Source organism: Otolemur garnettii, unplaced genomic scaffold (genome assembly GCF_000181295.1).
Source record: "Otolemur garnettii isolate 467f Iridium unplaced genomic scaffold, OtoGar3 scaffold00106, whole genome shotgun sequence".
Taxonomy (NCBI): Eukaryota; Metazoa; Chordata; class Mammalia; order Primates; family Galagidae; genus Otolemur; species Otolemur garnettii.
Window position 1 is genome coordinate 7,119,764 of NW_003852501.1, and position 16,791 is coordinate 7,136,554.

Genomic DNA, 16,791 nt, shown 5'->3' on the forward strand with positions numbered 1-16,791 from the left:
CCACAGTTTGTTGATCCATTCGTGGATCGATGGGCACTTGGGCTTCTTCCATGACCTGGCAATTATGAAGTGGGCTGCAGTAAACATTCTGATACAAATATCTTTGTTGTAATGTGATTTTTGGTTGTCTGGGAATATACCTAATAAAGGAATTGCAGGGTTAAATGGCAGGTCTATTTTTAGTTCTCTTAAGTGTTCTCCAGATGTCTTTCAAAAGGAACGTATTAGTTTACATTCCCACCAGCAGTGTAGAAGTGTTCCCTTTTCTCCACATCCATGCCAGCATCTCTGGTTTTGGGATTTTGTGATACGGGCTAACCTTACTGGAGTTAGGTGATATCTCAGAGTAGTTTTCATTTGCATTTCTCTGATGATTAAGGATGGTGAGCATTTTTTCATGTATCTGTAGGCTATGAGCCGATCTTCTTTAGAGAAATTTCTCTTCAAGTCCCTTGCCCACCCTTAGATGGGATCACTTGTTTTCTTCTTGCTAATACGTTTAAGTTCTCTATGGATTCTAGTTATTAAACCTTTGTCAGAGACATAACCTGTGAAAATCTTCTCCCGTTCTGAGGGCTGTCTGCTTGCCCTCTTTACTGTGTTTTTGGCTGTGCAGAAGCTCTTTAGTTTGATCAGGTCCCAATAGTGTATTTTTGACGTTGCTTCAATTGCCCGGGGTGTCCTCCTCATAAAATGTTCACCCAAGCCAATTTTCTTCTAGTATTTTTATGGTTTCATGTCTTAAGTTTAAATCTTTAATCCAATGAGAGTCTAACTTAGTTAATGGTGAAAGGTGTGGGTCCAGTTTCAGTCTTCTACAGGTTGCCAGCCAGTTTGCTCAGCACCATTTGTTAAACAGGGAATCTTTTCCCCCCTCAATGTTTTTAATCGGCTTGTTAAAGATCAGGTAGTGGTGAGTAGCTGGATTCATCTGTTGGCTCTCTATTCTGTTCCATACATTTACCTTTCTATTTTTGTGCCAGTACCATGCTGTTTTGATCACTGTGGATTTATAGTATAATCTGAGATCTGGTAGTGTGATTCCTCCTGCTTTGTTTTTATTCCTGAGTAATGTCTTGGCTCTTCGAGGTTTTTTCTGATTCCATATAAAATGAAGTATTATTTTTTCAAGATCTTTAAAATATGATAGTGGAGCTTTAATAGGGATTGCATTAAAATTATATATTGCTTTGGGTAATATGGACATTTGAACAATGTTGATTCTTCCCAGCCATAGTTGCCACCATTTTCTTCCCCTCACTTTGGGGCCGCTTCAGTTTTGTTAGTGTGTTAATTGGCTCTTATTCTCTGGACCAAACTGGTAAGTCCAGGTCTCATCACCAGTAACGTGTCAGAAACGTGTCTAGACTTGCCTCTGTTGAATCTAATGAGCACTATCCTATGGTGGGGTTTCTTCACACCATGCCACACGCATGCACTTTTGCTCACCTGTCAAAGTGTGAGGCACCCATGGGGATGAAACTTTCCTGACTTGAAGATAATCATGTAGTAGTTTGGACACCACAGGTGATCCAAGCTGTAGTGCTGCTTCAGTGTCCTTAAATGTCACTTTGTTCTCGGGAACCATTTTTCCACAGTGGTGATGTTTTTTCCTCAACCACTATGGTTGCTGGACACCCACTCCTCTTCTCATCCCTCAGTAAAGTTTGGCCTCTTCTAAATTCTTGAAATCACTAAAAAATTATCACACAGGAAGGAATGAGGTCCCTAACAAGCCTGCTGCAAATGCTTAAGGCTTTGCGAATGGTTTAACCTACTTCTAAAATCATGGAAAATCATCACCTAAAAGTTCTCTTCCTAGCTTCATAGCTGACTCTGTCAGAGTGTCCTGTGGATGAAAACAAATGAAGCCTTCCAGCAACACTGATAAGCTGAGCAAGCTGAAACTTGTACCAGTGAATCAGGAAGGAAGCTGTCCACTGTGTTTCTTAGAAGTGAAATAATAGACCATAACATGGTCTATCTCAAAACTTTTGTAATGACCTTTGTAGTTAGCTATTGGGTAATAGCAGCATATTTGTTTTATTATTATTCCTGTAGTGTTTATTGTATAGGATTCCTTACTATATAAAGACTTAATAGTATTATATTAAGGACTAACAGTTATATAGTAATACTGATTATAACAGCAATAATGTCTGATTATTACACCTAATATTTAGACGTCTGCTCCCTGCTAGGTTCTGTGCTGAGCCCCTTATTTGTATTGTTACATTGAATCCTCGGCACTCTGTTGTGGGTATAAAACTATTCGTATCTTTCTTGTGCAGATGAAGAAACTAGGCTTAATGGCTTCAGTTTTCCTGAAGTGCTATAGTTGGTAACTAGTGATCTTGGTCTGACACCCAAACTCACCTGACTCCAGAGTCCTCTCCTATCACCATGTCCTCATCTTTTCCAAAAAGCCTTTGCAGCTGGACTACTTTTATATCCCAGCTTTGGCTATTTTAAAAAGACTAGTCATTCCAGTTTTGTCAAAGAAACTAGGCCAACATCTTATCTGTGCTTGAGTTTATAGGATCTGAGAAGAGGCATCTGTGGGTGCTGCAAATGCCTTATGCAATTCATTTGGATGGAGATTATGCGGGCTGGTTTGCTTTGTAAGAATTCATCAAGCTGTACCTTTAAGATCTTTGTACTTTTGCATGTATGTTATACTTCATTAACTTTGGAAAGAAAAATATTAGTCATCTTTAAAGTATGACAATATGGTTGAATATATTCAAAGAACGTTAGAGAATCTGAAGACAGATTTCAAAAAACAAAGTTCCAAAAATGTTTCTGCAGAATTATAAAACACTTGTTTCAGGGATCTGCTCTGGAGATAGGTGATACTATTCTGGATAAATAGGTGGTATAATTCTTGTATAATTTGAATGTTTGTAGTTTTCTAATTTGTACAAGTAATGCCTTACATTATAAAATCTAGAGGCTGATGAAAAAACAAAACTCCAAACGCTTACGAGGTGGTTATTAATATTGTTAAAGGATTAAGTTTCACCTTAATAAAATAACATATTAACAAAGTTTCTTTATTTTTAATTTTTTAAGGCAAATCTTATTGTGTCTATTTAAAGTATATTACATGTTAGAAATATATAGTAAAATGGTTACTACAGTGAAACAGACAGCATATCCATTATCTTAGGTAGTTTCTTCAGTTAGGAGGTCTCTTAATATATTTTCATACATTTTGTGAAATATATAGATATTCAAACTATGTTATTATGTATTTATTTTGTAAATGTTTTTCTTTTGCCAAAAAAATAGTCAAATATGCTACTTAGAACACATTTTGCAAAGAGAAGTATACTGATTAATTTCTTTGTTTGCCCTATATTTTTGGTATATAAGTATCATAACATCCTTAATTTTTCCTTTTTGAATTTTTAGCCAACAATACTATATTTCTTCTGCAGCTCATTTTTATCATCAATGTTTATCTTTATTTCTGTTGTAAAAACAATTGACATTATAGTTGACTTGGTTCACTCCTCTCCATTTTCCCCTGGAAGAAGAGCTTTGTGTAGGGAAGGCTCTTGAAGCAGAGCTGGGCACTCAGGCATGCTTCTCTCTGAAGAGCTGCTGTGTACTCTCCTCCAGGGTCAGCTCTCTATGTGTACAACAACGCAGTTTTCACCTCCGAGGACTGGCACGGCATTCAAGAAATAGCAAGAAGCAGGAAAAAGGATGACCCTTTGAAGGTTGGAAGATTTGGAATTGGGTTTAATTCTGTCTATCATATAACAGGTATGGCATTTGGCTTTTCAGTTTTGATACTGGAAATACTTTAGTGTATATTCTGTAATTTATTTGATTAACTTCAGAGGTATTGCTGTTTTAAAAGTATTTTTTCCAAATTCGTCAGTGGCAAGAAGTATGTCAATGAAGTTATCAGTGTCTTGAATTTTCTGAAATTACCATGGTAACTATACCAAAGTTTTACTTCATTGTGTGATACTAGAAATTAAAGTCATTATGATCTAGTGGAATTGATTAATATAGTAAGTAATTTTGTGTGAGATTTGAAATGTAGCTTTTGAAATACACAAAATTATTATCTGAAAATTTTCATCCTACAAATTTCAGAGTCAAACAGATTATCACCAGTTTTTTTGTATATATTTCTAACTATTAGAACATTAAAGAGGAAAGTATAATATCTAATGGTACCAGATAACTGAGAAAGTGAAAATCTTTATAGTGGTTCTGGTGTCTGCAGATTTTTCATCTTTTATAAACATCTGCTCTTCTTAGATTTATAAGTATTTTAAAGATTACTTTGAAATCCTGTTTCCAAACTAGAATATGAGGTGTCTTGTTCCTAATTCCCATAGGAAAGACTTGAGACTCTTGCAGTGTAGACATCTGCAGAACATATGGCTATTCTTCCAGAAGTAAAGCTCTTAGTATTTTCTATAGTTTTGTGATAAAAATTCTTTTACGGAATTGGTCCTTATTATTTTTAATCTCAAACTATGTCTTGTGGGAGAAGGAAAGATTGAGCAGGCAAGGGGTATAGCTATGGCTAGGATGACCCTGTACCATATCATTCAAACCAGGACATGTTTGAGACAAAGGATGGTGACATTCTTGGACAGTTGGCCTAACTTGGGACTTCCCTGTAGGGAATGGGAAGTAGAGTCATCGTAACTATGGCTAAAATTTAGTAAGCATATTGCATTAATAATAATACATTAATGTTAAAGACATACTAATAGAAATTATATGAAATTCTATATTACAATATTATAAGTTGTCCATGAATATTAATATTCACGTGTCCATCTGTTTGCAAGTTCTCCCTCAGGTCTGTGGGATTTGTAAATGATGTGGGCACAGTTGTGATTTCTGCAGGAATGAACTGTGAAGTCAGAGCCCATCCGATTGCCCAGCACCTGCATCTCAGTGTGGTTTTATTTCCTAATTGAAAGTGAGCATAATTGTGTGCACATTAACTGGATGGCTGTTCTCTAACCTGAGGATTTGAGAAGGTTGTAGGTCATGCTTATACTTTGTCAAGAGTCCCTGGCCTGATTTCAGTGACAGAGGTGTGGCCCTGTGTAACAAAACAGGCCAGCCAGGGTATTGGTGGACTTAACATTTGCTAACTTAAAATACCTATGAGCTTAGAAGTCAGTGATTATGGCAGCTGAATCTGCAGTTGACAACTGTAGATATAATATACTAAAGGTTGACTTCAGTGAAGTTGCATCTTGTAAGAAGCTTAGTTGCTAATGGCAGCATATGAGGCAAAATATGTCAGAAGCACCCTTGAGAGGCTCTTAGAGGGTGCCATGATGAGGCATTTCCTCAGTATGGTAAGTCTAACACATCTGCGCTCTCTGCCAGTGTAGAAATACCACCCTGGCTTTGGTTGAAGAACAGATGAAGCCATTGGTATCAATTTAGGGTCCATGTTACACAAAAAGTGTGTACGTTGAAGCGTCATGAGCAGGATTGGCCTGGTGCCATGCTCCCCACGTGTGTGAGAAGCACTCCTTATCTGGAGGCCTAGGCAGTGCACTTCACATGCACTCCAGGCTATGTGCTTACTAAATGGCATGGTGGGCACAGTGTCAGCTGTACTTCACTCTCCTACTTTTTTTACAGTCTTCATTTTTTTTCTTTTCTTTTTTGTATAGATGGGGTATCATTCTTGCTCAGGCTGCTCTCGAATTCCTGAGCTCAAGCAATCCACCCACCTTGGCCTCCCAGAGTGTGTGGATTACAGGCCTGCGCCACCATGCCTGACTACAGTGTATCTTTGAATTTTAAATTTTGAGCATAGAGTGCAACTCTGTTCTTTTTTATTGGATCCACTTGGCCATGTTTAATGAGTATTTGAAGATACGGCTTTGGTTTTCCCCAAAATCATAGAAAGTCTTTATGCCTGGCACTTACTATTAGAGTGAATCAAAAGAGAAATCATTAGTTTTCATGATTACTTCTCTGGAGGTAGGTGAGCATGGTTCAGTTTACATCCAAAGAGGTAGTTCAGAGAATTACATCAACAAAGGTATAAATTAAGTTTGTTTTTAGATAAATCTGTTCTCAGGTCATTTTATGGTTCATTCTTTTTCATGTGTAACATTTCAATGGTAATTATAATTATTTATTTGTAATTGCAGTTATTATTGTCCATTACATTTCAGGGTTGATCATGCCTTAAATTTTTCTTACAGATGTTCCTTGTATCTTCAGTGGTGACCAGATTGGTATGTTAGATCCTCATCAAACACTTTTTGGCCCACATGAATCAGGCCAATGTTGGAATCTCAGAGATGACAGCAAAGAAATCAGTGAACTGTCAGACCAGTTTGCACCATTTGTTGGCATTTTTGGAAGCACCAAGGAGACATTTGTAAATGGCAATTTTCCAGGAACGTTTTTCCGTTTCCCTCTTCGCCTACAACCTTCCCAGCTCAGCAGTAACCTCTACAATAAGCAGAAGGTTCTTGAGTTGTTCGAGTCTTTTAGAGCAGATGCAGACACAGTGCTTCTCTTTCTGAAAAGTGTGCAGGACATCTCTTTGTATGTCCGAGAGGCTGATGGAACAGAGAAACTGTTATTTAGAGTGACTTCAAGTGAGAATAAGGCACTGAAACATGAGCGACCGAATTCTATAAAGATTCTGGGAACTGCCATAAGTAATTATTGTAAAAAGATTCCAAGCGATAGCATCACCTGTGTAACATATCATGTAAATATAGTTCTAGAAGATGCAAGCACCAAGGATACACAGAAGACATCTTGGCTGGTGTGTAACAGTGTGGGCGGGCGAGGGATTAGTAGTAAACTTGACTCTCTAGCTGATGAATTGAAGTTCGTCCCAATCATTGGAATAGCTGTGTCTTTATCAAACAGAGATGATGAAGCAAAAGGAGCAATATCTGATTTCTCAGGAAAAGCATTTTGTTTTCTTCCTTTACCACCCGGTGAGGAAAGCAGGACAGGACTCCCGGTTCACATCAGCGGCTTCTTTGGCCTGACTGACAACCGCCGAAGCATAAAATGGAGAGAGCTGGACCAGTGGAGAGATCCAGCAGCCTTGTGGAATGAATTTCTCGTTGTGAATGTCGTCCCCAAAGCTTATGCCACTCTGATCTTAGATGCAGTAAAACGTCTGGAGACAGAAAAGAGCTCCGACTTCCTCTTGTCTGTTGATGTCATCTATAAGCTTTGGCCTGAGGCAAGCAAAGTCAGGGTGCACTGGCAGCCAGTGTTAGAGCCCCTGTTCAGCGAGCTGTTCCAGAATGCAGTGATCTACTCCATTAGTGGTGATTGGGTCAAGTTGGAGCAGGCCTACTTCTCAGAACTTGATGAAAATTTGGAATACACAAAAACTGTGCTCAACTACCTCCAGAGCTCAGGGAAGCAAATTGCCAAGGTACCGGTGAATGTGGCTGCTGCTGTTCAGCTCACCGCTGCCTGTGGCGCGACACCTGTGAGGAAGGTGACGCCCGGGTGGGTGCGGCAGGTGCTGAGAAAGTGTGCACACCTGGGCAGTGCTGAAGAGAAGCTTCATCTTTTAGAATTTGTGCTTTCTGACCAAGCCTACAGTGAGCTGCTTGGGCTAGAGCTGCTACCCTTACAAAATGGAAATTTTGTCCCCTTCTCCTCATCTGTATCAGATCAAGACGTTATTTATATTACCTCCGAGGATTATCCAAGGTAGAGCTCCCACTCCTGAAATGCTTGCTTACTCCTAGGGGACTCCCATCCCTTGCCCACACCGAGAGCCCTTTATTGTGCAATCCATCAGTTATCTGTATAGATGTTATAGTTAGGAAGACTTTTACACAAACACTTTATTAAAAAAACTAAAGATGCATTTTACATTTTAAGCAAAAAAGCTTTCAAATGTTTATCAGTTAAGTTACCCAAGAAGCTGTTTTTCTTTGGAAATTTCAATAACAGAGCACTGAAAACAATGATTATGAAGTGCTAATGGTAACTAGTTCAGATTTGGCACTAATAAATTACTTTGATGAAATTTAAATTAGTTGAAATAATACAATTAATTCTTTATAACTGAGGGTGTGTATTGATGTTTCAGAAAATAAAATTAATCTTATTCTAAGATGTTTAGAATATTTCTGAATCTGAATATGCATGTGATGGCTCATGCTTTAAAGCAAAGCCTAGTTAATATCTGATTAAAAGGTATTATAATTTGATTTGATGTGTGCATTATAATTTATATGAAATGAAATAGTACATTTAACATACGATTTTTAAAGATTATTAGAAGATTATGATAATTGTTATATTCTTTTTTACTCTTTAGGTCCCTTTTCCCAGGTCTCGAAGGAAGATTTATTTTGGATGACTTGAAGCCTTACCTTCTAGCTGCTTTAAAGGAAGCTGCCCAAACCCGAGGTAATCTAATTTTTTTTAAAAAACAGACCTCTTTATTAATATATAAACTTTTTAAATGTTTATGTGTGGTAACAGGAGACAGGGATTGTTAGTTAAGTAACACAAATGAGAAGAGAGAGGTTAGGATCAAGGTTTCCAGGCAGGGTTGGGGGTCAAGTCTCCTCCTTTGTCATCTTGCTGTATTTCTTACACTACTATCCCCTTCCTGGTTTTATGTGGTTGTACTGGGCTTATTTAAATGGGACCTGCTGCAGGGAAGTATGGACAGATAAAATAAACTTTGTAACAGTGTAAGAAGAGAGGAATAGTGAGGTCTTAGGAAAGCAGTGGGTTTCTGATAGGTGTCCTGTTTTTCAGGAAAAGGCAATAATTTGGGAAGAACAATCACTATGGTCTAACTTTAATACTATCTTTCAACTTCTGCAGTTGATAAAACTGTCTTTTGAGTTTTTCCCTGATAAAACTGTCACTTGAATTTTCTCTAAGTTAGATGTCAGCCTGAGAAATTCTAGATTTGTCCCTCTGGTTAACATTATGAAGTGTATTCTTTGTGATGTGTCTTTTATGTAGTATATACTCTTTTAAAGGTAATGACTTAAGAAAAAGTTGCCAATAATTATACATCTTTATTCATTAAAATATAAGTAAAAGGAATTGGAATGAGGGAGACATATTGGGTTGGAGTTAAAGTGAAGCTAGAATAAAATGAGTATGTAAATGTTGCATGCCGTAAGGGGTCCGTAACTCCGAGATAGTGACTGTGAGATTGATTTTTTTCCATTAGATTGTGATTCGTCATCTTCAAAATAGCCTTTTCAGTGTCTAAGCATAGATTCCTATAACTGCCATGTTTTGCTTCAAAGCTTTGGAATTTTTTTTTTAATTCTCTGTTATATTCTTTTTTAAAAATTTTGCTTTGTAATAGAAGGTACATAAAGAAAATGTACCTTCTGTACATAAGTATTTAAGCTTAGTGAAATTTTGCAAAATGAACATATCCATATAACTCAGATCAAAAACAGAAGCTTACCACTCAGGGGTAACCATGATCTTGGCTTTTAACAGCACAGATTTATCTCCCTAGTTAGTGTGATTTCATAAACGGAATCACACAGTATGTGCTTGTGTCTGGCTTCTTGTGCTTACTGTCATGTTGGTGGAATCCATCCAGGTTGTTGCATGTGCCTGTTAATCATTCTTTCTATTGCTGTAGTGTTTTCTTTTGTATTGTATTACTTTCTTTTGAAGAGGATATTTTTGTTGGTGGCAAATCATTTTTGATGTGATAATCAGCCAAAAGTTACTCAGAGCCAAAGCAAGTGAGGAAGGTAGAGGCCAGCAGAGTAATACTGCTTTTGGTCAAGGGCTTGCTTCTCTAGCCTTTGATGGATGCATCCCTGTTACATTTTTAGGGATGAATTAAATTTATAAATTAACTTAGGTAATTTTTCATCTTTCAAAATTAAGTCTTCCCACCTTATATGTCTCATCTACTGTGGATTCAGGTTTGTTATTTTGGGGTCATGTGGCAAACACTGTTTTATCTCTGGTTCTTGGTTAGTTTTCTTTGGATCATTACATTAGATGTCCTAGCATTTTTCACCACTCATGTGTAGCTCAGTACTCCCAGAAATTGTCTTCGTGATCACTTTTCTTTATCTAAGTTTAAGTTTTAGGTTGTCATTCTCTTGATTATTTTAACTGATCATATAAGTAATGAGTAACTGCTTCTTGAGTATTTTCCAAAATATTTTTACACTATTTGTTCTAGACAAAAATTAGTGTTTGATACAACTTTATTGTCATTAATAGTTGTACTGTTTTGGGAGCATGTTGAGTTAGGGACTTTGGGGGTCCCAGTAAGTCACACACTGCTTTCCTCTCAGAGTCAGAGTCAGTGAAGAGGTAAGCAGAGGAGTTGAGCAGATGTCAAAAATCACTGCTGTCAGTAATAATCGTGATGTTGTAGATTACGGCTTATGGCAGGCAGTGGACTTCCAGTGAACGCCAGCGTAGGAAATGGATTAGCTCACTAATCTAATCCCAAGCAACCCTGGAAAGCCATAGACTTCTTTGTGTGGGGCTTACCCATTTGAAAAGTAGCATGGAGGTGGCAGCTCTGAGAGACCTGAACGTATTCAGATGCTCTTTCAGATTTCTAAATGAGTCATCCCTCTTTCTGGTGATGTGGGACACATGGCGGTATTAGTGAGTGTGGGAGAACAGAGGCTGAGAGAGTTGTGTGTATGGAGCTCCCTTCGTGTGGTAGGGAACTTCCCAAATAGATAACAACATTTGATAGTTTTTGCTAAAATAACTGTTACTCCATTATTTTGCTGACACAGCGCTATGGACTGATATTTACCAGTGATCAGTAAAAACCAGTGGGGAGGTCTCAAAAGTATTGCTGCATAAAATTAAAATGCAGTGTTTTTCTTTCTCTAATTCTGTAGCTCACACAAAATCTGTGTCATTATTTGATAATTTTTATCCTTAACTTAGATCACATTTAAAACCCTTAGCCAAATACTAAGTTACTGATTATATTTTCAGTGTTCCCTTCTACTGCCCTCTCCTAGCAATTAAATATTTCCCTAATCTCCCACTTCAGGGAGAACAGAACAGAAATGGACTCTGACTTTCTTTCTTTCATTGCAGTCCAGCTTCCAGACAGAGTGGTTTTGTTTGTACTTCCTTATTATTTATTATCACTGCAAAAAAACTTGCTTCCACAATCATTCCACTAAAATTGGCTAACATCACCAGTTAATGAATTTTGTGTTGATAAATCCAGTGGCTTTTATGCTCATTTTACTCAGTCTCCTTGACGTTCTGGTGCTGCCCTTGGAAGCCTCATTTTCTGTGTTGCCATTCTTCCTTGGTGTCCTCTGGCTCCTTTGGTTGCTTTTCAGAATTATTGGTTAATTCTCTATTCCTCAGTTCACCCCCTAAAGATGGCTTATTACTTACTTGCCTTGAGTTTATCCATCTGCTCTCATGAATGTTAACAACCTCCATATCTTCAGTTGTTACTTCAGTCTGAAGAGGGATAGTGCAATAGAGATTAATAATACGGACTTCATAGTCACACAAATGTGGGCTCAAACTTCTATAATTATTGTGTCACTTTGAACAAATTTTCCATCTTCCTTGAGCCTCTCTTTTCTCATCAATAGCACAGTAATACTGGGGTGCCAAAAAAATCTATACACATTTTAAGTGATGTTGTCCTGTGTTACTTTTCATTCTCCATGGTCAGTAGTGTGTGGACACTAATGGTAGCCACCTGAAACGCCTCTTACAATTGCTGCAGTCAAATGTGACTCTTTTGTCATTGGTATATATTGAGTATTACAATTTTAATCCAGTTTTTTCCTCTCATAAAATATTTGTACTATTGTTGGCATCTGTACAATAACATCCTTCTGATATATCTCAGGCCATCAGAATTTGATTACATAAACTGCAGGACTGCTTTGTTGCAAGGTTAATGAATTGAGAATGAGAGTTAGTGGAAGATGAGAGTGGTCACAGCTTTCCAAATGAATTTTACCCAAAATGTGTTCTTATAGCATGGCAGGTTATGGGAAAACTTCGTTGTAATATCTTATACATAGTAGGCATTCCACTGAAGATCAAATGATGAATACATAATATGTGTGGTGTTTAGTTTAACACAATACCTGGCATATAATACTGATAAATGGCAGCTGTTATTATCATTTTACACTTGGAATTCCATAGCCTTTCAAAATCAGCCTTTTTAAAACCTTAGTTCTTATCTTCTGCTCAAATCTGCTTTTCCTTGAGAGTGATCCCACTGAGAATGGCTCTCAAAGTTGCTCCTAAATGAGTCAGTCCTCAGTGTGTTGTCTTGGTTCTCCAGTTTTCAGATCCTGTTGAGTAAGTTTTCTGTGTCAGCGCCTTTGCTCACTTCACTGCCACTGCTGCAGCATGGCCCCTGCCCTGTGGCATCACATTCTGCCTGCTCTCTTGTAATTGGCATCCCTGCCTGCAGCTCTCGCTCCTTATCCAGTTATGTCAGTCCCCTGCTGCACACTGTTCAGTGGATTTGGGTTCTGTCAGGAGAAGTTGAATCTTGTTAGCATGGACTAGAGTGCTTTTCATAGTGCGAATCTGGTCAGTACAAGGAACTAGGCCCATTGTACTGATAGTGTTCAGGTGGTGCATGTCTGGTCTATGAAAATTAGGCCAACTTAAGGAGGTGGTCAGTGTAGGGAGGTGGTTAACTGTGTAGGTTCTACTGTAGTTAGAAGAGTAGGTAAATGGGTTTTAGATGAAAAAATAGAAAGTTAAGTGGTAAAAATGCCTAATGGATTGGTGCCAGGATCTTATTTATATATTTTAAAGTTTTCATATTGATTATATTAGATATGCCTCAAATCCTTAACCTTTCCTGTGAGGCTCTCATTATTTAGTTCTGTTTTCTGGGTATTAGAAAGATGCCTGGTACATGGAAAGGTTAAATAAATGTTTGATATTCTTCATCTCCTTCCCCAGTTTTATTCTCTCCCCTGATCCCTCTCATGTTTGGAGGACATTGTATTCTGTGGTCCACTTGGCTTCCATTGTCTGTCCCCCATCTCCTGCCTCATCCTCATTTTTTGTGCATCCCATGTGTGCATCCATAGCTTCTGTTTAATTGTGTGTGATATTAGTATCTAATACCTGCCCTCCCCACTAGACTGTAAGACAAGGCCTGAGACCATGTGTAGTTATTTATTTCTGTATCTCTAGCACTCATTTAGTATTGCCTGACTGACACAATTTGCCTGCCTCCCGGGTAATTAGAAGGATGTTGAGATTACAAAAGCTTATATTCCATTGTCTAGACCTTTGGTCTCTATCTTAGCTGCCAAGTTTAGCATAAGGTACTGAAATACCTACAAACTTCTTGCAGAGTTGTAATAGTTCACTTAATCAAATAAATGACTTGCTTTAGATGAAGGAGGAATAGATGTCTATGGAGCAGTTCTTAGAAGTTTGTAATTGTTGGTGGTTACCATAGGCAAGTAATAGAAATGTATGATAAAAAAACTCTTTAACATAAAGTTAGAGTTAGTTATATACTTGCTTTGTATAGTTGCTCTGAAACTTTTTATTTTATTATTTATTTTTATTTTTATTTATTTATTTATTTGCAGTTTTTTTGGCTGGGGCTGGGTTTGAACCTGCCACCTCCAGCATGTGGGGCTGGCGCCCTACTCCTTTGAGCCACAGGAGCTGCCTGAGTTGCTCTGAAACTTTTTAAAAATCAGATTTCTTCTCTTTCTCAATTCTTATCTAAAATCTCTGAATATTAAATGATAATAGCTTGTGCAAAAAAGCCCATTGGTAGCTTATAAGTGACTTTATGTGGATGAAATGTAATTTATATGCTTACTTTCTGAACTAAGACTCTGACCTTTATGTAGTTTGGATTTAGTTTGCTGTGAAATATATCTTTAAATCTTATGTGTATATTCTGCTATGTTTGGAGTTTTGTTTTTTACTTACTTTTGCATAATGATGTGTAAAGCCTCTGCATATAGCAGTCTTAAGATACAGAATAATTTCTGTACCCATCATGTGAAAATTGTGATGATACTTCTGGCTTTTTCTAAGAATGGATTTAATTATATTCTAGCACAACAACTTCTCTGGGGATATTCAGGTAGGAAAACTGACTGAATGCTGTGTTCATTTGAAGCCTGATGTTTTCATTCATTTGGTTCTTTGAATCCTGTTTTTTCATTTACATAAGTAGCTAGAAATTATGCCAACAATTTTTTTCTGGTGATAATAACTACTAAAGGAGAGAGGAAACTATACTAATTTATAGGTATTTGTTGTTACAAATACCACAACAAAACTATATTTACATAACTTGGAAACATTCATTTCATTGAACACTTAGTCTCTAAAGAAAGAATTGTGTGGAAGTTTATTTTTTAAACTGTGGTGTTACTGGGAAGTGTGATAGTGAACACACATCTGTTACATGATGCATACAGATATTCAGATTAAAAAGGAAGAAGGGGAGTAAATTCTGGGATCTGTGACTGTGAAGCAGGATGACCTTGGCTCACTGTTTAGGGTATGGCTTAGTGTGTCAAGGCTGGTGGTGGAAGGGGACTCTTGTCCTGAGCATGCTAAAAAGCCAGCTCTCCTGTCCTGGGCATGCTGAAAGCCAGTCTGTAGTTGTTTGCACAGTGCCTGCTGTGTTATTTTACTGACTTCTTTTTGTAAATAAAATTTTTTTGACTCAACTGTAATAGTATTCTTTTCAAATTCATGTATCACTTGAAAAGTTAAAAGATGTTTGATTTGCTTTACAGAAATTGCTTTTATGATAATTATTGAAGCAGGCTGTGCATATACTAAGATTAATTTAGAAACCAAGTCATTATCATATCGATAATGTATATAACTAGTGAATCTGGTTTCTAGCTTGTATTGAAAGTGGCTTATCATTCAAAGCCACTATTGCTATATTTTTCTTAAAAGGCACTGTTATTATATTTTTCTTAATGCTTTATCTATATATCTTTTTTAAAGGTATTATCAAATTAAAGAGGAAAACAAGGGACTGTCTGTGTTCCATCAGTGATTTCTGTGTTACTACATCTCCTGTTGAAGATGAACGCTAGGAAGTCAGTAGCAGAGTGTCAGTGCTGAGTTTTGGGGAAGAAATATGGTCACTAGGGCTAATATTGAAGCATATTGGCACCTGGATGTTTGTGTGAGGCTCCAGCCCTGCAGGGCCACTGCTAGACTGGAGTGCCTGGATTAGAGTACTGGCTGGAGTCTGAGTTCATAGGCATTTGGTATGGTCTTTTTCTTGCTACTTTCCTGTTTTTTTTGCTTTTTTAAAGATTTGACTGATCTGCAGTATATCACATCATTTAATTGAACCTCCACTGTATCACACGTGTGTTTACTAAGATTTGACTCTCCACCCTGTGTGGCATTGTCAGAATTCAAGCAACCTCAAAGCTGTCATTGCCATTGTGGTCTGTACAAGACAAGTAGAAAAAACTGTCACTGTACTTAGAGCCTTAAATCGTTTGTCATTTTAGCCAGCTGAGTGTGACTCTGTAGGAATTGGGTTGAATGTAGTAAACACTCAGTTAATTAAAGCTTTGGGACTGAGATTTCTTCATTAAGTAAATTGTAAGTAGACTGTAATTTTCCATCCATGTTGTCTTTCATTCTCAAGGTTAGGACTGAACATAACATATAAGTAAACATAAACAACAAAAAAGTGCAGACTTTAAATACTGATTCATTGTGTTCATGTTATTTTGAGCATGTAGGGGACTAAACTGAGCTATAGTAAAAAAAAAAAAAACTCTTAGAAGATTTCAAAGTTTAATTTGGTAATAATTTAATTACAACCTTTGTGTTTCTAGGAGCAATGGCAGTACTGAGTTAACCTCTTTAGAGAGTGTAGATAATTTTCAGTCCACAGATATGACAGGTCATTTATTAAAGTGCTCTAAATAAGATTTTTCTGATTCTATTTAATAGATTAGAGGTGGCTTACAGTTTCAGTGCATTTCTAACCCAGGACATGGAGACTTTTTCTGTGTTAACGTTAAAACTTAAGAGTTAAAGTTTACGTTAAATTAAATGTCTTAAATAGAAAGTAAATAGAACTCAGGACTTCAGATTGAATTGACTTAATATATTTAGAATTGTATCTTATTGCATTTTCTCTCTCCTTTATTTTCTTTCATTTTTTTTGTCAGTCGAGCATGACTAGAGTATTAATTGCATGCTATAAATGAGGTGTGTGTGTGTGTTTTATTGACATTTTATTTATGCATTAATATCAGGTGATTTTTCTGAAGATAGGTATGTATATGTTTTATAAGTTGACAAATTGGCTAGGATTATCTATAAATGCATGTCACGTGGCACTTATTAACATAGAACAAAGTGGTGCATATTTAATTTTTGTTTTCTGAATTTTAATTTCTAACTCTTTTATATCTTTAGTGTATCATATTCTTGCCTTATTATTTGGATATTCTGTTAGAATTAATTAAACTTAGGAAGCATTTTTCAGAACATTGTCATAAAATTATATTTTAATGAGATTCATAGATCAAAGAGGCTGCACTCGTTGCACCACTGACAAAATTTTTATTATTTCTTAAATTTTACTCCTTGAATTACTCTAAATCACACAGTATAGAAACTAAAAATATTATGAATTTTGCTATTGATACCCTCTTAAATTTGGAAGTGTGCCCTTTATTAAAGTTCTGTGGTAGTAATTTTAAAATGTCTTACTATTATGTGAAAGATAATTTCTTGGTAAAAGGTAATGTCATCTTCCTGATAGGTGTGCCTCTGAAGTAAGGGTATCCTTTTTTGATTAAA

The 16,791-nt window shown here is 36.8% G+C and overlaps 1 protein-coding gene across 1 annotated transcript in view; it reads left to right on the plus strand.

Moving 5' to 3' along the window:
- The window catches only part of SACS (sacsin molecular chaperone), a 49,007-nt gene that overhangs the window by 17,714 nt on the left and 14,502 nt on the right, over positions 1–16,791 (plus strand). The window contains exons 6-8 of the mRNA XM_012809514.2: positions 3,625–3,771; positions 6,207–7,695; positions 8,312–8,403. Coding sequence (XP_012664968.2) covers positions 3,625–3,771; positions 6,207–7,695; positions 8,312–8,403 — 1,728 coding nt within the window. The remainder of the gene's footprint in view (positions 1–3,624; positions 3,772–6,206; positions 7,696–8,311; positions 8,404–16,791) is intronic.